The 25068-nt window shown below is 38.2% G+C and overlaps 1 protein-coding gene across 1 annotated transcript in view; it reads right to left on the bottom strand.

Annotated features, from left to right (window-relative positions):
• COL25A1 (collagen type XXV alpha 1 chain) overlaps positions 1-22595 on the bottom strand; it is a 419343-nt gene extending 396748 nt beyond the window's left edge. The window contains exons 1-2 of the mRNA XM_074342511.1: positions 20945-22595; positions 19813-19882 (exon numbers count right to left, since the gene is read on the bottom strand). Of these exons, the coding sequence (XP_074198612.1) occupies positions 19813-19882; positions 20945-21241 (367 nt within the window). The 5' untranslated portion in view covers positions 21242-22595. The remainder of the gene's footprint in view (positions 1-19812; positions 19883-20944) is intronic.
• Positions 22596-25068: the final 2473 nt, after the last annotated feature.

The following is a 25068-nucleotide window of genomic DNA, read 5'->3' as shown; positions in this document are numbered from 1 at the left end:
AAATAAAACTATATTTTAAACTAAAACTGTTAATTAACTTGATTGTGGTAATCATTTCACAATGCATTCATATATTAAAACGTCACATTGTACATCTTAAAAAAAAATCACCGTGCAAGCTAAATGTGTATTTTTTTCCTCAGTCATAGCTCAGTAAAGCTGAAAAACCTAAAGCTTTCCAAGACATTGCTTAATTTTTCTTTTGTTATTAAGTATGAAATCAAGCAACTATAGAGTATAAGGTTGTTATGAATTGAGTTTATGTTATGACCTGAAAATTGCTATCTTGAACAAATCCCCGACATCAGCTTGCTATGTTTTTAAAATTCCTCTCTTTTCCAAAAACAGTAAAGAAAACCTAGATTGCAAATAAATAAGGTATTTTTAGAAGTGGGAGGGATGGGAAGAGCAGTTATTTTGGCATTTTAGGTGCCTTTTTACTCAAGCAGTAGAAATTCTAACTTTTCAAGGAAGTGTTAGATACTTAGATAAACGGGGACACAGGCAGATAAGGTGGAGGAGAGGGAGGATGGTCTGGAAGATGGCGTCATGCCCGCCTCCAGCATAAGGGGACTTTACTTCTTCTAAATGAGTGTCAGCTAAAAAACAAACAAACAAACAAAGAAAACCGGTTAAAACCCGACAGCCACGACTCCTCGGTAGGGAGAAGGACTTGACCGGACAGGACCCAGTGCTCACTGTAGTATAATTAACATTGTTAAACCCCCTCCATGGGTTTTTCTGTATACTCCATGAGTAAGGACATGCACAAAGGGGCCAAACATGACTAAGCATTCCAGGGGCAAGGGCCATCAGTCAATCAAAAGACCACCTCTAAGCAAGGATATAAGAGAAAGGGAAGACAAAGACCACCGCGATTCCCCCTTGGATCAGCCCGCCTCCCGTCCTCGGAGGTGTACTTAGAAATCCTTTAAAGTCTTTTGCTACACAGCGTACTTCGTCTCCCTTCTGTAATCTTATCTTTCAGGTAAAATAAGGACTGGGGTCTTTTCTTTCCTATTGGGTAACAGAAGGACTAACACTCCATATCTCAAGCTGCCTTTAGAATGTTTAAGTGGCCAGATGGTCTGTTCTGGAAGGCACGTGGATGTGAGTTGGTTGTGACCTAAAGGGACAACTTAATGGTGGTTAACAACTAATAATCTACACAAAGCATATTTTTACACACAGAAAGCGCAATAGCATTCAAGAACAGGAAAAGCCACTTCCAAGTTCTTAATGGTTATGTAATGATTATTAATCTGTTTTTTCCCCAAAATACTGGTTTAAAAGATTATGTCCTGCTAGTTAATAAGGAGCAACACTATAGTAAAGAGAGCTACAGAGGGTGTTTTCTTTTTAAGATTATAGCTGTATTTTGCAGCAATATAAGCCCATTTGCTAGTCCCCCTACTAAACTTAATTTTTTGAAAACATTTCCCCTCCTTGAAAACCCCTAGAACAGAGACTGTTCTTTCGAAGCTAGTCAAATGCATTATCGTTAATATAATCATGAATTCTCCTCGCTGAGTTTACAGAACATGTCAATATGCCATCTTACAGACAGCAGAAAACCAACCTAATGGGGAAACTGAGAAGTCACACAGTTAAATTATGTTTTTGCTTCAAGAATGTTTTTTGAAACTAGTTCATGGCTCCTTGAAATCGTGTTTTCATATGAAGACTAAAATTCATACTAAGCAATTCTTCAGCTACTCCAAAAATACAGTAGAATGTTGATAGATTTCTGGCTGCATTTTAAATCTATCTCTCCAGTGAATAAGAGTAGCAAAAACCAAAGTTTCTGTAAAGTCTTCAGGGCAAAACTTCAAGAACAGCCAAGTGCTTCAGAAATCATTATTATAATCAGAATACTCTTTTGTACTTAGAAGACTACAATACTTTTTTTCCCTCTACAGCACAAAAACTGAACCAGAGTTAAAGAGTGAGAAAATGAACAGACTTTGGAAGGAACCGTGAGAAGATTTCACTTAACTATAGATTCAAGAACAGTTTAAAATATTTTAAAATATCAATTGTTAATTCCTTATACTATGGTTGTATCACGCCCCTTTCAAGAGTTCCCTACCTTGCCAGTGAAGGTGAGAGGTCAGTACTTTCATTCACTTTCTTATGTGCAATTTGTATGCATTATGGGATGTAGAAATGTTTGTAATATTTGATTCATCAATTCCATTTATAGGTAACTAAGCAATACACACAAAGACATACACATAGATTATTCACTGTGAAGTTACTTATAAAAGCATTAAAAGTAGGCATAAAAAGGCATTAAAAAGAGAGAAATAGTTAAATTATGAAAAATCCATATGAATATCATGCAAAAATTTAACATGGTTTTATAATGAGTGTGTACTACCTTTATAAGAAACTGTTTTGCAGGGGAGGGTATAGGTCAGTGGTAAAGTGCATGCTTAGCATGCACAAAGTCCTAGGTTCAATCCCTAGTACCACTATTAAAAAACAAAGCTAAAAAAATAAATCTAATTACCCCCCCAAAAAAAAAAAAAAAGAAACTATTTTTTCTACCTTTACAAGAAAAAGAATTTAAGTTTGCTGATACAGTTTGATGTCTTGACAACATTCATTTAAGCTATATATTATTAAGCTGCCTGATTCATACTCTACATAAAAGGCTTTGATATAACTTAAATACTTATTGTATCTCATATCTAGTTATATTATTTAAGTTCTATTATTGTTATTCTATTCATGGTGGATCATTGAAGAAACAAAGGATGAAGATCGTATGTTTAAGAAAATATAAATATTATAATGTTTTTAATCAACATAAGACATAGAGAACAAATTTATGGTTACCAGCGGTTAAAGGGGGTGAGAAGGGATAAATTGAAAATTCGAAAACTGCACCTCTTGGGAGTGATGGAAATGTTAGTTATCTTGATAATGGTAGCAGTGTCACTGCTGTATACATCCAACAAAATTCATCAAAGTGTGCATCTGAAATATGTGCAGTTTACTATACAGGAACCATACCACAATAAAGGTGTTAAAAAAAAAACTTTCATATATAAGAATAGTCTGAATACCCTGAAATATGTCACAAAGAAAACTAAACAACTTTAACTGAGGATAATTGTATTAATGAGGAAAAATATTATATGAAATAAAAGGTATTCAATTTTTCTCCAAAAAATAAAAGGAGCATCTCTGTGTATAGCTGAATTAGACGCATGCTACCAAGAAGTTCAGCCTTCAGATCAGACTAAGTAGCACCCAAATATTGGTTTTTGTTTGGCAAAGTGCTTTAAAAAGTAATTTGAACACTTTTAGGTAGGTCTTACACTCCCTCCTGATGACAGGAGTCTCCAGTCTAGTAAACGTCACACACACATTTGTATTTGCTTTCTGTCTTTAGACTTGAGCCCTCCCTGGAGTATCTATCCCCAGTTACACTATATTTTGCCCTCCTTCTTCTCCTCCATCTCCTCCTTCCTACAAAGTCAGGAACTCTACTTCTACAAGTTGGGAGCCACTTTCCTAATTAACCTTGGACCATTTCAGCTAAAGTTCTGAAAACTTCCAAACTACTTCTCCATATTTTGCCCTGGTGGAAAACATTTATCAACTCAAAGAACAATTTTCTCTTAGACATATTATTTTACCTAAACAGAAAAAACAGTACCATGACCATAATTGTTTAAAACATGATACATTATATTCACCATTTTGAAGATTCACAATGCACAAATCCTACAGTAAATAAATCTGCTTGTATTGGTTTAACCCAGCGCACCTCTAACTTGTCTTGAAACTTTCTTCCTCAGAACATTTGTTAACATGAAAAAGAAATGGTGTTCTAAGGAACACAACTGGACGCATTGCAATAAATAAAAGACAACTGAGTGGATAGATCACGGTAGAAAGACAATTCCAAAGGTGCTCGTAAATAAATTAATGGGAACCAAAAGGGAAAGACTTCTGGAAAGCCACTTGATTCTGTCCTGAGCTCTTGTAAGTTCAGGCATTTCATCACAAAATCAGAAGAAAACAATGTTGGTCACTTCATCAAATTTCCAAATAATATGAAGCCAAGAGGAGTTGGAAATGTATGGAAAAAATCATGATCCCAACAAATCGTGACAAGGCTGGAGTTGGGTTCTATTAAAATAGATGAAAATTTAGTGAAAATAAGTATAAAGTCTTCATTTGCCTCCCCTCTCCCCCCCAAAAAAACAAAACTGTACAATCCAGAGTGAGGAAACAAGACTTTACAGCTGCATATATGAAAAATACTTAGGGGTTTTCATCAGTGTCAGTCAATAGACTTATGGAGCCAGCAAGAAAATTACTGTAATTTTAGGCTGCATTAGTTAGAAGTAGAGAAGAACTAGAGAAGTTCTCTTCACTGTCCCTCTCATATATGCCCCCCATGCCCCATCTGGGGCTTTATTCAAATCAATGTGCAACATGTTAAGAAAGAAGTAGACAAATTGTAATGCCTGAATGAGCCAAGGGCATTTATTCCAAAAATAAAAACCTTAGTAAGAAATATAATAGGTGATTTCTAGTATTTGAAGAGTTGTCATGTGACAGAGGTATTTGATTTATTTTATGACACAGGGCAGGGATGGTGTACAGAATCAAATGGTAGATGCCCAGAAGAAGATGAATTTCAACCTAACAAAAAGAAGCTTTTTAACAGACCAGTTCAAAGATTGAGTGGTCTATTCAAGAGATCATCATAAGTTAATGACCACAGAGCCAGAATGTCACTGAGGGAATTCAAGTACCATGAGCAATGTAAGTCTGGATAACCTTTAAAGACCTTCCCAACATTGAGATTCTAAAATCCTATCAGAGACAGGATTACTACTTGGAGACATTACCACAAACAACGCAACACACTCTATATGGAATCGGGGATATCAGTGCCAGCAGGTACTGGAAGCTAACTTGAGGGATCCGATTGTCATTTTTCAGAATTTTGTGAGCCCAGTGTTAAACACAGTCATTGTTTAAATTTCAATTATATAACAGTACAATGAAATAAATTATATTAAAAACAAAGCTGGTAAACACTCAAATTTATCACTTCCTAATGTCACTTTGTTAAGCTGCAATTGACACTTGTAGGATATTCACACCTTGAAAATCTGCAAATGCTACAAATCAGGGCTATCAGGGCATTTGCTTTTTGAGAGCAGTTGTTCATATTTATCATCGGCATATCACATCAGTAATAATATTTCATCAACATGTATGTATTAAGCTCCCATATATACAGACTGTGTGGAATAGAAGTATAAAATCAAAGCAATCTTCCTCGAGAAACAGGAAAATCAGAAATAGGAAGCAATATTTGGACTTTTAAAAGTGATTTGCCTACTTATTGAATATATTATGGTACATTTATATAATAGAATACAGTCTTTAAAAAGAATGATGTAAATCCATTTGTATTGGAAAGATACACAAGAAACTACTCGCAGTAGACTCCTCTGGGAAGAGATATCGTGTACCACTTTTTCTTAAGGTTTTTTAAAATTTATTGTATTTTTACGTTTGGGAGAGGAGAGGTAATTAGGTTTGTTTGTTTGTTTTTTTTGCATATAATTGACACATTTATTATCAAGAAATTTTAGTAGGTTTTTAAAAAGACTGTTTTGATTTTACAAGACTGAAAGATGACAATCCAAGATGGCTTTGTAGTCTTCATGAGTTGGTGAGGTGAATTTCATGATGGGTAACTGTACAGCTGCTTCTATTTATTGGCAGTACCCAGGACCTCATGCATGCCAAGCACACGCTTTACCACTGAGCTGTCCCTCCTCCTCCTGGTATACCACTTTTAATACAAATGTTGGCTTTTTTGTCATATGCCTGTATTATTTTAATAACGATAACGACAAAGCTGTAACCAAACACAAAGAAAAGAGGTCAACCTTGGGCTGACCTTGACCACAAGGTCAAAAAGAGAAGCAGCCACAAGGAGAGAGAGGAGAGGAGAGTGGCCTTGACAAAAGTTGTAGAAGCAGAGATAAAGTTCTTCAGCTCAGAGGGCACTGCACTGGACGCCTCCTGCTAAGGGGATGACGATTCGTCCTGACTGTTCCGATCACCTTCCACCTCCTGTTCTTCCAGAGGGCCAGCTGCAGAGTTGATATTCCTGCCTTCCTCACTCACTGGGTATCCTGAAAAGAGGTTCGCATCTCGCAGTGATCTTGACCCCTGGGGGACATTTGACAGTGCTAAGCCATCTTTTTGCTGTGGAAACTGAATGCAACAGGTATCCAGTGAAAGGAGGCCAGGTATGTTGCTAAACATATTACAATGCATAGAAGTGCCCCCACAACAAAGAATTATCCAGCCCAAGGTGTCAACAGTGACAAAGCTGAGACTCCATGCACCACTGTTATTTAAAGCTACCTAAGTGGAGCTCTGTTCTTTAAAACCCAAGACAGTCTAGCCAAGACCCAGAGATTCTGTCTTCATTAGAAAACATGACCATAGAATCTGAACGGACATTTAAGAAAGCCTGCTGGTCTCCTTAAAAATAAATGCCATGGATCAATATCACTAATTATCAGAGAAATGCAAATCAAAACTACAATGAGGTATCACCTCACACCAGTCAGAATGGCCGTCATTCAAAAATCCACAAATGACAAATGCTGGAGAGGCTGTGGAGAAAGGGGAACCCTCCTACACTGCTGGTGGGAATGCAGTTTGGTGCAGCCACTATGGAAAACAGTGTGGAGATTCCTCAAAAGACTAGGAATAGACTTACCATATGACCCAGGAATCCCACTCCTGGGCTTGTATCCAGAAGGAAATCTACTTCAGGATGACACCTGCACCCCAATGTTCATAGCAGCACTATTTACAATAGCCAAAACATGGAAACAGCCTAAACGTCCATCAACAGGTGACTGGATAAAGAAGACGTGGTATATTTATACAATGGAATACTACTCAGCCATAAAAACCAACAACATAATGCCATTTGCAGCAACATGGATGCTCCTGGAGAATGTCATTCTAAGTGAAGTAAGCCAGAAAGAGAAAGAAAAATACCATATGAGATCGCTCATATGTGGAATCTAAAAAACAAAAACAAAAACAAACAAACAAACAAAAACAAAGCGTAAATAAAGGACAGAAATAGACTCACAGACAGAGAATACAGACTTGTGGTTACCAGGGGGGTGGAGGGTGGGAAGGGATAGACTGGGATTTCAAAATTGTAGAATAGACTACACTGTATAGCACAGGGAAATATACACAAAATGTTATGATAACTCACAGAGAAAAAAATGTGACAATGAGTGTGTATATGTCCATGAATAACTGAAAAATTGTGCTGAACACTGGAATTTGACACAACATTGTAAAATGATTATAAATCAATAAAAAAATGTTAAATAAATAAATAAATAAATAAATAAATAAATAAATAAATACCATGGAAAGTAGCCTGGAGAGGGGTTAAAAATGTTACACCTGACCTAACAACTGACAGAGATCATTTATTTTTGGAAAAACCATGTAAGTGGTATGTCACAAACATTTCCACAAAGTATCACAATACTCATTAGAGAACTCGATTTTCTAGAAAAAAGTTTTTTAAAAATTCAAATATCAACTTCTGTAATAACATGTTGCTATTTTTGAAATCATGAAAAGTAAATGAACTGGAATTGAGTTCAAATACCAATTATCATTGTAGTTTTAAACCCATTAAAAGTGGATACAGTTGGCTACAGGCTATATACTTTTGTAGTTTTTACTTCTCTTGCAGTCCAGTCTGCATATCTGACACCATTATTACTTCATAAGAACTTAGCAGCCTACTTATTTCTTTAAATACTAAGGCATATGGCGCTGGGTCTTATCCATAATAAATCACAATAAATATTTTATTAATTGAATAAAAGGGTTGTAAACAGATTACTACACACATGACCACTTCACCTTTGCCAGAGTTGGCTGGAGTTAAGTAATACCAGAGATCAGTTACTACCCACAATATAGAAATTTTAGATACTAATATCCCAAATATTTAATATTTATAATTAACTCTCTCCTCATATGGCAATATGAGACTACCAGAACAAAAGGTACTTCCGAAGAAGGTAAATATTTCCCTGCAAAAATACTCACCAATGACCGTGTAGTTTCAATGTATCCCCACCTACCCTCGGCCCTATTCTAACATACTTTCTTCCTAGAATGTATGGGCAGGGCCATTATCTAGCTTCAGCCATTCTTCTGCCAAAATCCCAGTGGGCTCAGACAACTGAAACAGGTAGGATCAGAGAAGAGTATCCATATACCTGGGCAGCTGAGGGCTGAGCTGTTTGGGATGCTAGTAAAGCGAACATTGTGGGTAGGTAGCGGGAGAAGGAGATCAAACAAGACAGGGACCAATGGGAGAGGTAACTGGCCAAGAATAGGCGAATAAATCTTAGAGTATGGACCAAAAGCAAGTCGTCTGAAGTGGTAACACATGAATGAATATGATGGGAACTGGGTGAAAGTGTCCAATTAAAAGCCAGACTAGTAGATAAGATAAATGAAGCCAAAGCCAAGATGGACAAAAGAGCAGCACAGAATCCCAGAGGCAGCCACATGCTCAAACTAGGCAAATGTGGCCTATGTAAATAATGTAAGGGCCTGGCACAGCACCCCAAAACACAGGGGCAAGGTCAGCATTTTTTCTTTTATGTTAGGAACTACTCACTGATACCCAGACACAGGAAACTGAGTCTTCTAAGAGTGGTCTCTACCTTAGACAAATTTTCAGTGCTACCATCTTAAAGGCCACTTATGTAAATCACGTCAGTAATACAGGCACAGCTATCAGCACTACCCTCAAGGGTCTAGTATATAAAGTATATAAAGCCAACTGAAAGGAACTGTCCTTTAAATAATTTTAGCAACAATAAGAAAATTGAGTACCACATAACCCACAAGATAAGAACCTGGATAAAGACAGAAAATAAACAACCATTACTATACTGAAGAGTAAAAAATAAAATTAAAAAAAAAATTGGTAGCATATGACACAGTTAAACTAAAGTGGGGACTTAAAAATTTTGCAAATGAGAAAAATGATGTATCATACACATATCTAGGGGATAAATGTTACTGATTACAAAATTCCTCTATCTGGGATTTCTTTTTGAGGATTGAGGCTGAAAGCAAAGGTCTTCTGCTCAAACAGATGAAAGCTTAAAAGAATAAAATACATTCTGAGTCTAATGTGTCAGGGGCTCATACACAGAAAATAGAAGGTATACTTCAGATCTCTCAATTCAAGGATACTTTTTGCCATAAAAATAACTTTCTTTTTAATATTCCAAAAATGGTAACATAAATTTTGCCACCAACACATAGCAGGCCTCATACAGAACTTGATTACAGAACCAAAGCAATATTCATGAAAGTATCCTCAGAAGTAGCTGAAATTCAGTGTTTAACTATGTACAGAAAGAAACTATATACAAGAACATAAAGCCCTGGTTTCTTTACAGATGTGATTTCTTAACGTTGGAGTTCTTCGTTTATGAAAAACTTCCAGATGCATAACATGTATAGTAGGACTAAGCCACGCCGTCAAGCTCGCTGCTTAAACTCCTGGGCAGTCGTCAGTCTGTAGGGTTCTGACAGTAAATTTAGGGGATACAGTTGGTTCGGTTAAACCTCTTTTTTGCAGCTTACAATAGCTTTGGCTGGCATATATGATCTTTCCAGCCTTTAGTATATGTACAATCTAGCTTTGCTGCTTTACTAATAATTGTCTTCCCTCAAAAGGCAAAGTAACTAAAGTAATTTTAAAAAGAAAAATCATTTTATTCTTCCAGACTTCCTGGAAATCCATAGTTTAAGACTGTGTATTAAGGAGGAAATTAATTGCTTGTCAAAACTCAGTAACTTGTACAGTTGTCATTCTATTATCTGCCCAATAAGACAGTCAAGGCAGGTGCTGCACTTGGCCAAACTACCGTCTACAACTATACAGTAAACAGCATCGCTGTTGACAGTGGACGTTCATTCCAGTGGGAGGAAGAGTATTGTCTTTCAAACTTCCTTTTGCAGTACTTCTTACAGTATGGCTGTACCCAGATTTACACTTTCACTCTGAAAGGTACTACATATATCCCTTCAGTATTAGCTAAAGTGTTGTTAGTTCCTGAAAATTTTTCCTACTATTATTTAAACACACGTGCACAATTCATAAATTCACATTGTACTGTCAATTTAAATTTCAATAGATAAACATCATCAGTTTAACAGAAATAAGAATCAGATCAGTAAGAAAGTCTCAAAGATCTTAGAAGTATCTTTAACAACAACTTTCTCATATTATAAATTTTCTATATGAAAAGCATAATTTGGGGATAGTTATTTTTTGTATACTACTTCACAAACCAAGTATTAACTATTAGTTTAAAAATCTATTGCTTTAAATAAATATATAAAAAGGCAATGGACTGCTGTAACTTGGTGAGAAAGCCCCACATTAGTATCTAAAATTAAAGACTAAGTAAAAATACAAAGAAATTTGAAAAAAAAAACACAAAAACTGTCATAAAAAACAAGAGCAATATTGTGACTTGAAAGCTTTAAAAATAAGTTAACTTTAAGAAAAAGGATGAAGTGAGATACTGATTTCCTGGTGCACAGTACCATGCTCAGTTACACAGTGCACTTTTCCAGCTTTCCAGCACTACTTCTATTATATCTCCTTTGCTGGACTATTACAACTCATTAAAGAACAATACTATATCAGCAGTCATTTCTGGATTCCATTCATTTTAATAAATAATTTTGCTTCCATCATTCCTTGTAATGTTTCTAGTTACAGAATTTTGGAGATGAGTTCTGTATTGGCAAGCATACAGTATCTCTAAAGACAGAGGAAATGGAATCACACTGGGGACTGAACTTTCAGTAATTTTATAACAGTTTCCTGTGGAGTCCTGAAGTTCTTCGGAGATACCTCAGGGGCCATCATGGGGGAGTGGGGTGAGCAGCAGAAAGAAAGAAAGAACATGTAGGGCTTTGGCCTCTGCCCCTCTGACCTCCGAGGTCAATCATTGTGTGTGTAGCTAACTTTGTAACCAGTTTCATATAATGGCTTTTCTCATAAGATTTCATTTTTTTCTAAAGGTTGAGCCTCTTTGAGAAACGTTGGAAAACCCTTGAACACTTGACCGCTAAGATTTGTATTAGCTTTAATACGTTTTGGCTGACAAAGCCCTCAGAGAAAATGTTTTAAAAGGCATGGGGATAAGGATATTAGTGTATGTAAAGAGATAAACCACAATAAAAATTCTCAACCAAGTCAAGTTGACAGATCTTCATTATGATCATTATTAGCTTTTATAGCTAACTTTCTATAGAGAACTCTACCACAAGCCCTAGAGATACACAGATACAAACCAGAACCCCAGACGTGGAGCTCACAAATGAGATTGGTAGAAATGGACTCCCAACCCACTCCCTCAGGAAATGGAATGCCATTACTCTGTGAGACCTCTTAGCAGCTAGTATCAGGATCTGCCCACGAGGGCCACCTGATCCTTAACATACTTAACTCACTTGACCCTCAACCAGATTGATAACCATTCTCAGATAGGCAGCTATTAGCTTGTGTTCATTCAAATTTCATCGGCTCTGACCTTGAGCCCTAATTTTTTCAGTAAAAAATGATTTTTAATATTCCAGAATTTGCTGGCAAGGGCCTAAAATTTGCCAGCATTTCTAGCCTGACTTTAAAGTCAAAAGGTTGGTTTTCATGCATGGTTTATGGAAATGTTTTTATCTTATGATCATATCATGTACATCTTAAAAATGCCAGCTGGATTCTGGAACCCCTGAGACAAATCGGAGTTTCATAATTCCTAGAAAGATAATATAAACCACTTACCTTTAATAACTGCCCAAATTGAACTAAGATACAGGAATGTTGAGAAAGAACTGGGTCAATTTTCCAGGCATATTTAGTTCTAGCATTTTAAGGATCAAAAATAATACCACTTTTCTGACCCTGTAATAGAGACTCCTATGGAAGGAGATTCCTATAAGATTTTTCTCTCCCATTAGCTGCTACAAGAGCAAAAGAGGATGCTGGAGACAGAGCTATAATGGAGAATCCCTCTGACTCTTTAACAATTGTCCAGACTTATATTATAATAGAAACTCTAAAAGCTACCAAGCTTGCTAAATATGATGGTAAAGAGGTATTATTCCAAGAGATTACAGGATGTGAGTGGCTTTTCCTCCCCTTTTTCACTTTCCTTACATGTGAACTCTAAATAAAGAAATTTTACTTTTGTCAAAAACAAGTATACTTCTAGTTAGACATATTCTGACTCTTAATATTACCATAATATACAAGCTAGTGCTGGCTACAATTCATCAAATTTACTCAGCCACTTAGCCTAAATGTGAGAACCTTTTTAAAATATCTGCTGACAACATTTAAAATACAAGAATAAAAATTTTATGTACATAATCCAGAAGCCTGGATTTCTAAATTATGAATATCCAAGTGAACAGTTTTTGGCATTCCTGGCAATTCAGACTATCCAATTAGACTAAGGAACACAGTATGAGAAAAATTAAGAATGCATTCCAGCTATGAAATTATGTGGTGACTGAAGTTGAAATGGAGACTCCAGATGAAATTATGTCAAAAGCATGATAATGATGCCAAATGATTCTTGATTTTGAGAAATTTCAAAATATAAGCACAAAATCCCCCAACTGGTAAATTCAATTACTTTTAGTTAATTTCTTCTAGCTACTGGAATACCAGCCTCAAGTTCATATATGTGAATTTATCCACTAAATAACTGCACTTTTGACTAATAAAAATGTGAAATTTATTAAACTATTTTAAATATCTTAAAGCTGATAGTATATTTTAGTCTTCAAATATAGACGGAAGAAATTACTTGCTCCCTCATTTAAACTTTTCCATAGCAAACAGAAGTCAAGAGATAGAAGTTGTCTAGGAATTCAATTGAGAAGGAGCAGACAGAACAGAGGAAGTCCCACCATTCAGCTCAGTTCCTCCTCCTTGTGGTCACGAAGGGAAGATGCCTGCCATCTGGTGGCATTTCTTCAAGGAATCCTATCATTTAAACGACACAGAACAGTCATGTGAAGGAATATATGACGCCAATGAAAAGTGCTCAATTTTAATTTGTAAGTGAACTCCACTTACTTCTGCTTCCCACTCTCCTGCATCTCCTCCTTTTTAAAAGTTGATTGAAAAATATTTTTTAATTATAAGGTTGCTGAACACATCCCCAATGAAACAGTAACTGTGCATGTCTAAGAATTCAGTATGCGGGTGTGTCACAGTCATTTTTAACACAAATTCCAAAAAAACTGTTAAATATCACGGTGCATTAAACCACGGCATGGAACTTCACCCGTACTGGCAAACCAGGGAGGGTGGAGATGTTTCTATGCTTAGCGGTCACTTACTGGGCTATTGCCTGCAGCCCAGACTGACTCATATATTGTTTTCACATCCTCAGCTTCCAACCACCAAGTGGTATTTAGAAAGTGGAAGGATGGTATAAAAATGCTTTTTCATAATAGGTTTTGGATGATTTCCACTCAAGACAACATAGATTGATATTATTTGATGAGAACCTCATGAGGTTCCCCCTGCAGCACACAGCACCCCCCCCCCGAACTGTAAGACAGTCCTAATTCTGGCATGTTTCCCTACCAGTTGTCAATTACCTAATCTTGTTGATGAGAGGATGCCCTTCTCCACTCCTAGACCTAATTTTGACATTCGAATACTCTTTTTTAATATGCTATGTAGTTGATTTTGCACAGTTACAAACCAATCAGAAGCACAATAGGTTATTAAGGCCCTGAGAGGCTACTTGCATCTATACATCCTTCAAATGAGCTAGAAAAAATTAATCCCTACGCAGAATTTATGCCCTTCTCTTCAATAATTCCCAGCTCAGGAAAAACAGAATTACTAAGGTAAGAAAGAGAAAAGAGTACTTCAAGGATTTGCTTCTTAGTAATTTTCAGACAAGAGATACAGAAGAGAAGCTAAGATACAAGAACACTGCTTCAAGAGGTAATTTGTCCCCAGTCCTTTGGGTGACAGGGCATTTTGCCAGTTGTCACTACTGAACCAACTAAAAGTGTTACACCCAAACTGCTGTACTCATTAGGACTGAAACCATTTAACATGAAGGCTTTGAGGCACTCAGATGCCACACTGTATTGTCTGGCTTTACAAGAGGAGGGGACTGCCTGCTATTCTCATTTAAATAACACTTATGGCATTTTATTTTGCTTTCTTTTTGCAACCCGTTTCTGACAATTCTTTACCTTACATAATTGAAAATCTATACATATGTCCTTACTTGGTGCACTCTTTCCATTCATTGGGTAGCTGGTTAGGAAAAATGTACAGTGTAATTGAAAAACCATGTTAGTAGGAAATATGAGTTTTATATGATAAAGTAAATTTATGTTAGCAAGGTAATTTAAAGGTCTTCTCATATAATTGGAAAGGGTACACAACCTTAAAGCTACAGTTAAAATTTAATTCCACCATCAATGGAGAAGATGCCACAAAACCAGTTACCAGAGGCTGTGTCACTCATATTTATGAATCAGAGATACTTCTACTTGCCTACATTTGAACTTACTTTGTATATAATCACTATCAGAGACTTGGAGGGTGTGGAAGGACCTCAGAAATTATACAGTATGTCTTTCTATCTCTAATTAAGCTCTCTGAGCAGATGACTAGATGTGCTACTTTCATCATCATCTGTGAAGGCTGAGGACCAGGTCTGGTGGAAATGTTCAGTCCCACCATGCAGGAAGCTTCAACTCTTATTCAACCTGAATCTCCCTGTTTGCAGAAGTAATGTAGAAAAACAGGTCACCATCCTATCTACACAATCTTTTATATATTAGAACCACTTTTTATTTCAGTTGGGTATCAGTGTATGCAAACCAAGTATCAGTGTACCTTCATTTGGCCATAAATTCTTGGAAAACCAAAAGCCAGGTGAGGCTATGCAGATCAGCTTTTATCCATGGCTAGAGCTTTCATATGTTATCAGAAGCCAGATTTTCTCATGTTAATGATTTTCTCCTACTATGAATTTCTTTCCCCCTCGCCCTCTACCAAATAAAGAAAAAAAAAATCCATAGTATTTACAGTATGGAAGAAGCTTTGGTCATGCACTCCAAAGCATACTATACTTTTTCTCGGTTGTACTTCTCATGCCTGTAAATTCATGTCATTTTAAAATGTCTGTCATCCTCATTGAAATGTAAGCACCAAGAGGGCAGATGCCAAGTCTGCCTTATTCATCAGCATTTTCCCCGTATCTAGATATTTAGCACACAATAGGCTCTTCATACCTGGAGAACAGACAAGTGCCCTTCAAAATCACTCTAACCCAACACTCCTATATTAGGGATATGAAAATAGAGTCTGTAAAAGTCATTCTTGGAAATGATTTCCCCAAGATTGTTAATGGCAAAGCCAGGATTAGAACTCTGGATTCTTTTTTTTTTTTTTTTTTTTTTTTTTTTGCACTGTTTTTACCAAAATTTTATTTGTTGTAAGAGAAAATCAATATACCTTATTCAAAAATAAGATTTAAGAATAGATTAAATACACTCTTTGGGACTCCCCCAAATTTCACTCATTTGTCAGACATAATATCTTCAGGATTTTTTGTTGAACTGATTCATAGATCTATAGTCTATCACTCCAATGACACTAAAGCAAGCCCTTGATCAGGAAAAGTTCTTTATCTGAATGTAACAGGGTCTATCATTAAAGCAGTCTTATTAGTCGATCCTGATTGCTCCTCCAGAAATGCTGTCATGGAAGAAAGCCCACTATTGGTCATCATAACTGGAACTACAGATTCTTTATTGCCCATTCACATTCTCTGTCCCTTACGCCACAGAGGTTCTTATATTTCATACCCTGGGCAGGCAACACTACTCATGAGTAAGGTACAGAAAACTCTATGATCTTAAACATCTTTTGGTTGGCTGCCTGGTTCCCAGTGTTCCTTATCAGCTGGATCATAGAAACCTTCCCATAAATATGCCTACTTTGTATGTACTTTATGTAGGACTCCAAGAACAGAACCCAAAACGGAATTCTACAGCCACAGGAAAGAGCCAATTTATTCTCTCCTACAAAAGACAAGTTTTAGAGAGGCCAAGCCACAGATGCCAGCTGGATTTCCACAGTTCAGCTACTGCTAAATCAAATATTCTGCTAAATAGAACTCTAATTTGTATGGTTTTTTTTTTAATTTTATTTTGAGGTTTCTTTAAAGCAAATATTCAAAAAATAGAGCTTCTCCTGAGCACACAAAAAAAGTAAATGTGAATTTTGGGGAATGATGATGTGATCTAAAATTGTAGTGATGGTTGCCCAGCTCCATTTTTTTTCACTCTTTAAATCATAGATTTAAATATTATAAAATATACTTTAAGAAAGCTGTTAAAAATAAGTGTGAAAATGAGTCAGACAACTAAAGTACTTCTTTTCAAAAACATCTGGTATCAAAACTGTAAAGACACTCTTTATCCCTTTATACTCTTTTAGTGTAGGTTCTATCTACTTCGATTATGGTTTACCTACAAGGTCAAAAGTTCTTCCAACAATTTTGGTAAAAATAATTTAGTAGACTAATACAAATATCTGTAAAGAACCCATCTTCATTGATGTAGCACCAAGAGATACTGACTTACTTGATTATCTGCATGAATGATCTACAGATATAGTTGTTTAATTAAGCACAGCATTCTAGTCCAGAACCTACTATCAACTAGCCATGGAGCTTTGAGCAAGTTATGCATCTCCAAGTCTCAGTTTTCCCACCTATATCATGTGTCCCCATGGACCAGATTGGCGTTAAGTAACACATAAGATTTTAAAAAGAATAGTAACTGCTATTACCCAATAAATAGCTATTACTATGCCAGACGTTAGGTCAAGTATCAACCTATGATGAGGAAGGTAGCATTAGCCATGTTTTTGCAGATGAGGAAACTGGAACCCAGAGATGTTTAATAGTGTGACCAAGGTCACACAGTTATTTAGTATCAGACCCAGGATTTCAGTCCAGAACTGTCCAGCTCCAAAACCTATACTCTCTATTCCTCCTCAGACTTCGGGCTTTTGATTCTGACAGATGTGGAAATGAATCTGACCTTGTCTTTACTATGTTAAGTTAGTCACCTCCTCTGAGTCCAGCTTCTCCAGCTGTAACATGAGATTACCAATACTTAACTCTCAGGGTTGTTGTGAAGATTAAACGAGAGAATACTTCCCTTATAATGAAAAACCATTCAATAATAGCCTTCCTTATACCTCTCCCACAAAAGTTCTTTCTAGTGTTTAAAAAAAAACTTTCAATTCTATGATTTCCTTGTAGCCTACCTGGATAAACCTCACTGGGACTGAGTTCTATCAAAAGCAATTAAAGTGAACACAAACAACACAGCATTCGGCCTTTGCTATCAGTCCTTGGCTCTGTGATGGAGACTGTCAACAAGAGTGTCAACTTCAAGGGGTGGGCATCTGTCCACAGGAACTGGGCTGAGGTAACAAACTTGTCTCACTCTGCCCTACAAACAGATGTCTGGGTGACAACTCTTAGTCACTGCGAACCAGGGTGAAACCTAAACCAGGTGGGAAGTGCTATATCTCCTTTCTAATCCTCTTGGCCAGCCCATTCATTCCCTAAAACAATACCTCACCGACCACAATTCAAAATAGCTGGTTTTCCCCAGGATACTATTTTCAACATGATGCCTTAATTTTGATATTGTCTAATTATTCCACAAGCAGAATAGAGTGTTTCTATGCTAGAGATCTGTCAGCAAGAAACCTGTTTGATTCTGTGTGTTGGAATGTGCACCTTCAAAAGTATACCTCGAGAGTAACCTGGTGAAAACTGGTGTAATGTGGAGCTCTAGTGGTGGCAAGAAAGTAAAGCAGCCATTAGACAGAGCCAACAAAAAAAACGAGGAAATCACCATTTATTTATTTATTTGTTATTATGGTGAAATCAACATTTATTATTAAATTAATATATTAAGAAGAAAATGGAAGATATTTTGGAAGATTTAACATGAAGTGAACTCTAAATGTAAAGACTTTCCTACAGATTACAAATTAGACCTCACCAACCAGCTTACATCAAACATCATAAAGCAGTTAAATCCCCCAAAAAACTAAGCTCGGTGCCATGGCTGTCACTTTTCTACTCTTTATCAAGTTCACTAAGAATCCTATTAATTAACCCTAGTTATTTTTCACACAGCTAGCAAGAGTATTGTATACAGAAAATGCTGGATTCTAAGTGGTATGATCAGTGAAGTCCCCTACCAACTGTCTTGGGAATTTAAATAATCCCTGCAGGCTGATGAGGTTGTTGTGAGTTAATTCCCACACTGGAAAAGTGCCTTCCTTAAATTTCTGACTTCTGAGGTCTTTCCCAACCTAAAACAACTAAGAATGAAACCTATAATTTCAAACATTAACTCTGTCTTCCTGTTACCTAATGTATATGTGTTCTCAACTGAAAGGGCTTCATTAAAAAAAAAAAATACTGTTCCATTATGGTCATCAATGTAACAGAACATAAATATGATGTACAACCAGGAGCTGACATTTGAAATTTCTAAACATGGTGCCTAGTTTAGCTGTGTCAAAACAAATTATCATGAGGAAAAAAAAAAAAACTAAGAATGTAAAAATTAATAAACAAAGGAATTAGTCTTTCCATGCAGTATAAGTATCTAAATATCACGTTCTTGAACATGAAAAAAAAAAAAGTAAGACACTTACTTTTCTATACATGATAGTAAAAGAAACCAAAATGTTCATAAACACATTAACAACATTTATCTGAAACAACAATCTCAAGACTCATTGGAGTTTTTCATGACCTATTAGTTGAATCCACTAGACACTTTCCAATGGACATATTCCAAGGGCTTCTAAATTTGAGGCCCGTAGATGACCAACTACCAAGCCTCAGAGGTCTGTGAAGGAAGATATCATGGTTACCCAGGGGTTTTTATTCATTGATGTCTCTCTTACCCATGCTTCTACTAGTATGCTGTCATCATATAGTTCCCTAAAGCTACACAGAAAAATGGTATAAAAAAAAAATATATATATATATATACATATATATATATATATAAGCCTTTTCTGAGAAGTCATCGAGAATGCAATAGTTTGTAATGAGAAGCTCAACATAAAGAACTAATTTCCTTTCAATCCACATCTTTAGCTACAGAATAGGAGAGAGAACCTTTCTGATAGAAAATAAAAGCACTTCAAGAAGTGAAGGTGGCTTACTAACACAATCATATGTCAAAAACAACAAATAGAAACCTGCACTAATGCAACCACTAAGCGATTCAGAAACTAACATGTTCTGCAGTCTTTTTCACCACACACATTAAAATTGAATAAAATTGAAGAATAATTTTCAATCTATGAATCTAAGAACGTTGTCTTTGGACAACACCTTGCCTGTATTTTCTTTGGTGATTATCTCTATCTTCTTTGCTTTCCCTTAACAGACCTTGGTATGCTTCTTAAAATAATATTTGGGGCTTTATTTGCCATTCTTTTACTCAGACATGTTGGTTTTATTAAAGTAAGTTGGGTCTGCATTCTTTCTTTACTATTATTACAGGCAGACTTGACAGACACAGGACCTTTGTTTTAAAATGCTCTGCTATGGAGGAACCCTTGTTAAGTAAGTTCCATTTTACCTGCCGGGCAGTTGCACTCTGAAGGTGCTTCTCTTGCAATTCTTATTTTAGCCATATGTTCATAGGATTTCTGTAGGAAAAGAAGAGATATTAACAATCATCAGTAGCATTAGAGAAATGGATTCTTTAGGGACTCTCTGGCCATATGCTTGATTTACTAGCCTACATAACTAATGTTTACATATGTACTTGGACTTTAGTCAAAAGGTAACAGTACCCAAGCCCTAAAAAAAGAAAATGACCATTGACATGATATCAAGACTGCTGGACATCTTTCTCCATTCTTCAACTACCACCACTCTCTGTCTCAGCTCAAGCATATGCAGTCAATGCGAAAAACCAGCATGAACATATTGCAGATCTAGGTAAGCTATAGGTTTTAAAACAACCAATATTTTATACATAAAGGTCAACTGCTTATCATGCAACTACTGCCAAATAGCTTCTCCATTCGAAGGGCAAGTTCCAGAAAACACCCTAACTGTAGTCTAAAGCACCCCTGGTTTTGATGAACATAACATAGATTCTTTTCAACTCTCAACTCCAATGGCTCTGCATTCACAAATACCCCTGCCACTGTATCCTTTACAAAAATTAAAGCTATTGGTTTTTTTCTTTTTAAACGTTGAATATGAAAACATTCAGTGTGCGAAATAATTCATCTGAAATCATTACAAAGTTATTTCACTTTTAAAAGTGATTACCATTTGTCTATTGATAACACCTATGGCTCTAACCTTCTTACACCCTATGAAGGATATAACAGATGTTATCTCTGCAAGGAATATTCTCCACAACACTGGAAAAAACTCACACATGATTCCAGAAGCTAAAAAGAGGTAAACCACCACCCTGACATTCTGGCCACCCTTCCCTTCCCCCTTTTAGGCCTCCATATGTGTTTATCATGCAAACATTAAGAAAAGTAAGGGAAGATGACAGAGACAGAAAGGGTGATACCAAAGGATGTGCATATACAAATACATGCTACAGTGAGCACAGATGGCCTAGCACATGTATGTACACACAGCCATACCAAGTATGCATACAGTAGGGTAGAGGCTGGTCATGTACACAGAATCACGCCTGTAAAAGATGTTATCCACCTGCAAAATACCCCAAGCTTTCACACCTGAGCCAGAAGTCGCTCCACTTTCTCTTGCACCACAGCTTTGAGCTGATCCAGGCAATCAGGCAGCAGACGGATGGAAGGGTCCCCCTTGGCGGATTCGAGAGCTGCGATCCTCGCCTGGAGGTGGCTGGTTTTCACCCCCAGGTACAGACAAGACATCACGGCCACCACTGACAGGAGGACTGCCAGGGCCGCGCAAGAGGGCACCGTCCCGGCACAACGCTGAGGGGATGCGCTCGGGTCCTCGGAGCTCGGCTCCCGCCCCCCTCCTTTCCCTGCGTGCTTCTTCACCAGCATCGTGGCGGGGTCGGCTGTCTGGGCTTTGCCTCCTACCCTCTACCACCTCCAATAATCTTAAAAGAAAGAAAAAAGACGATTCCTCCAAAGTTCAGTCCAAGTGGCTGCACAACTAGTTGGGAGAGTGGGAGCCGGGGCGCGGAGACTGACCGTCGCTTTCCTCAGCGCCGAGACCGGCAGACGTGGACCATCCTCCGCTTTCTTTTCCCCTTCCCAGCTGCGAGTGAAAAAGCACCCTCAGTCCCAGACTGATGGCAGCAAGGTAAAAATCGGAATGAAACCCTCCCGGGTGTTCCTCCTGGCCCCTCAGAGGACGCACACCTCTTCAGAGGTCCCCAGAGCGGCCGCGCGGGGTCCAAGGGACAGCGGCCGAGGGGCTGTGAGGGGCCGCCGCTCGCCCTCTCCACAGAGCACCGGACCTGTTGCGCCTCTGTCAGCCTGCCTTATTTCTGCCTATTCGGTGTTTTTTCGCACACCGACCTGTGTTTCCCACCTGGCTGCAGTTCCCGGCAAAAATGCTGAGAGAGACCGCCAGAGCGCAGTGCAAAAGGGGTGGCCGAGGGGGAGAGGACAGAGGAAAACGAAACACCCAAGGAGAAAATGCGAGTCGCGAAACCGAAGCCGCGGCTGCCCGAAGTATCTCCGCAGCCTCGCGTGTGCGAGCCTTAAATACCCTTCGAGATGCTCGTGTGTGAGTGTGTGTGTGTGTGTGTGAGAGAGTGTGTGAGTGCGCGCGCGCTCGGAGCGCGGCGTCCCTCCCCCGACCCCCTCCCGGCGCCCGGCCTCCAGCCCGCGCTCCCGCCGCAGAGCGCCCCCCTTCCGAAGCCCAGGCAGAGGCCCGCCTCATTAGCATAATATATTCACCTTCGCCCAGCCCGCGGGCCGGGCCTGGGAGACCCCCCGAGGGGCGGGGAGCTTGGGTGGGAGCTGAGCCGGAGGTCTTTCATTAGCATAATATATGCGAATAGCTGGAGTGGCCACTGCGATTGGAAAGGAGCTTGGCGACCCCCCCCCCCCTCCACGGAGTAACTTCAGCGTCCCCTAAGGCCACTTCTCCCGCCTGGGCCAGGGGCCGAAGCGGGGTCTGCCGTGGGGAGGCGGCAACGCTGGCTAGTTCTGACTCGGCCCAGCGGCCCCTCTATATCCCGGTTAAATATGGAGAAATGGCCTCCAGGAGGGAAGAGAGAGAGCAGAAAGCTCTAGCGCTCCAGGTCTTCACTCTAGCGGCGGGGGCTCTTGCCATCTCGCTCTGGTGTAGCCCTTTCCCCTCCTCCCTCACCTTCCCACATGCCCAGATGCCAAATGTCTGGCTGACGCCTGAGGTACGTCTCCCCACTTCCCTTCTCTTCCCACGGCCGCGCTGCAGTCTCCGACTGGGGGAAGTTTGCTCTCCCCTCCCCCGGTTTCCTTCTGTCTGACGGGGCTGAGTCTCCTCCCCGCTCTGTGTTCCTAGTCTGTACTAGGGTGCTAATGCATTTTCCTGATTCCCTGTTTTGTGGGACTGAAGAAGGGAGTGTTAAGGTACACACATTTCTCGGGATTTCGGAAAGGACTGAAGAATGAGGTCAATTTTTCCTCTTACCTGACTCTCCTCATGTTTCTCCCTCAGGATCAAATTACAAGTTCCCTAATGGGATTTTTGAAAGTACGTAAAAAGTAACATTCTACATCTAATTGACTTTGAAGAAAAAAAAAAAAATCTCACCTCTTAATCCAAAGAAGTCCTCCTTATCTCCTTCTCACAAGAAATATCATCTATTTTTCCTCTCCTTAATCAAGCTAACCTTAAGTTGTTGCTCATTAATATAAACAATCAACAAAATACTACACTAAACTGATCTTTCATAAACATAAACGGGTATTGCTAGGTATGAAGCAGAGTAAAGATGTTTCAACATCTCTTGATAGAGGACACAAGTTTGAAAAAATTAGGGGATGAAATAGACACAGATCGGAGGAAAATGGTGATTATTTTAATAAAATCAAAAGCCTAATCCCTTATATTTGCATTACACAGTTCACAAAGACAGATCCCAGATGGGCAACTTGGCATCATCTGAGAACTCATGCAAAATTCTAATTCTAGGCCCCATCCAACATCTACTGACTCAGAAACACAGCAATCTGTATTTTAACACATCCTCCTAAAGATTTTGAGGAACATTAAAATTTGAGATCACTAGGGTAACACTTCACAAAATATTTTCAAATGCATTTTTTCATTGGAACCTCATAACCCTGTGATGCAAGTAAGTAATTAGCATATATATATAAAGAAACAATTTTCAAGTCACATTCAATTGTAATTAAATGTATTTCCAATTATAGCACCAGAGTGGGTACAAATTTTGTAATATGTCAACACTTTCTGATTTTCCAATTACCTCTCTAAACATTTCTTAGTTTCCTTTGCAGGCTTTTCCTCGGCCTATCCTTTAAATGTTGGTGCTCCTCAGGACTCTATCTTATGACATCTTCTCTTCTAACTCCATACACTCTCTCCAGTAGTGCTGTCAATTACTGTCCTTACACTGATGAGTCATAAACCCATATTGCAAGCCTAAACCCCTCTCCTGAGCCATATAGCTGTTCCACTCGGATGTCCTATAAAAGTTCCAACTTGACCTGCATCTTATATCCAAACTCAGCTCTTCCTTCTTTATTTTCCATTTCAGTAAATGGAGTTGCCATGCAGCCAGCATTCACAAGCCAAAATGCCCAGTAATAACCTTCAACTTCTCCCATGCCCTCCTCTCTCCATCTACATAAATTCCTTCAATACTTTCTATTGTCCTGAGGGTAGAAATTGTTTCCTACAAGTCACCACTTGGGGTCTGTCATCTCACCTTCCTCCTTTCTCACCTTTTCCCTCACACTCTCCACACCAGTTCCTCTAATGAAAGTCTGGAAACAAAAAGTATGAAGAACTCTTCTTTGGGGTAAGGCACCACTTTCTTAAATTTCAGTATAAAGACCATTTTCTATGCTGATTGATGCTGAACAGTAGGTCACACATTTAATTTGTGGTTTTGTTAATTTTTAAAAAAATTTTGGGGGAAGTAATTAGGTTTACTTATTTATTTGTTTATTTTTAATGGAGGCACTGGGTGTTGAACTCAGGACCTTGTGCATGTTTAGCACACACTCTACCACTGAGCTATACCCTCCTCCAACACATTTAATTTGAATGATACCATTTTCTTATATCATCTTTGTGGAAATTGGCCATGAGAAGGTACATTAACAACTCTTGCCGGCTCTCAGGAATGCCAGCTCTTAGTAGATAGAATTGGAATTTTGTGGATTTGGGATCTTTATCCAGAGGATTAGTTTTTACTTTATTTCTTTGGTGGGCACAATACCCTAGAAATGTACTAGTCATTAGTGCTAGGCTCTCAAATCCCAGTAGAGTCTTTGCATTAAGCACAGAGAATGTGAGGATCAAGAAGGCTCTGGGCATTTGAACCCATGGTATTCTGTAGATTCATCAGAGCACAGTTGTTGTTTTGGTTCCTATGTGAAGAAGGATTCAAAAAAGTGAAAATAGCACTAAAAATGGTAGAGTCTAGCTAACTCGATTTTATCAATTGGATGAAATCAATGATATCAATAGCAGTAAAAGGCAAGCAGCTGGTTGTAGAAAGGTATGTGATTGCAGGACTAATGGACTCCCAAAGATGTCTACATTCTAGTCCTCAAAACTAGTAATGGGGAATGTTACTTTACTTGACAAGGTGGATTTGCAGATGTGATTAAGGATCTTGAGATGAGGAGGGCCCAATGTAACCACAAGGGTCCTTATAAGAGGGAAGCAGGATTTTAGAGTA

Source organism: Camelus bactrianus, chromosome 2, assembly GCF_048773025.1.
Source record: "Camelus bactrianus isolate YW-2024 breed Bactrian camel chromosome 2, ASM4877302v1, whole genome shotgun sequence".
NCBI classification, from domain to species: Eukaryota; Metazoa; Chordata; class Mammalia; order Artiodactyla; family Camelidae; genus Camelus; species Camelus bactrianus.
The sequence above is the reverse complement of the archived record's forward strand: the minus strand, read 5'-3'. Positions and strand labels throughout refer to the sequence as shown.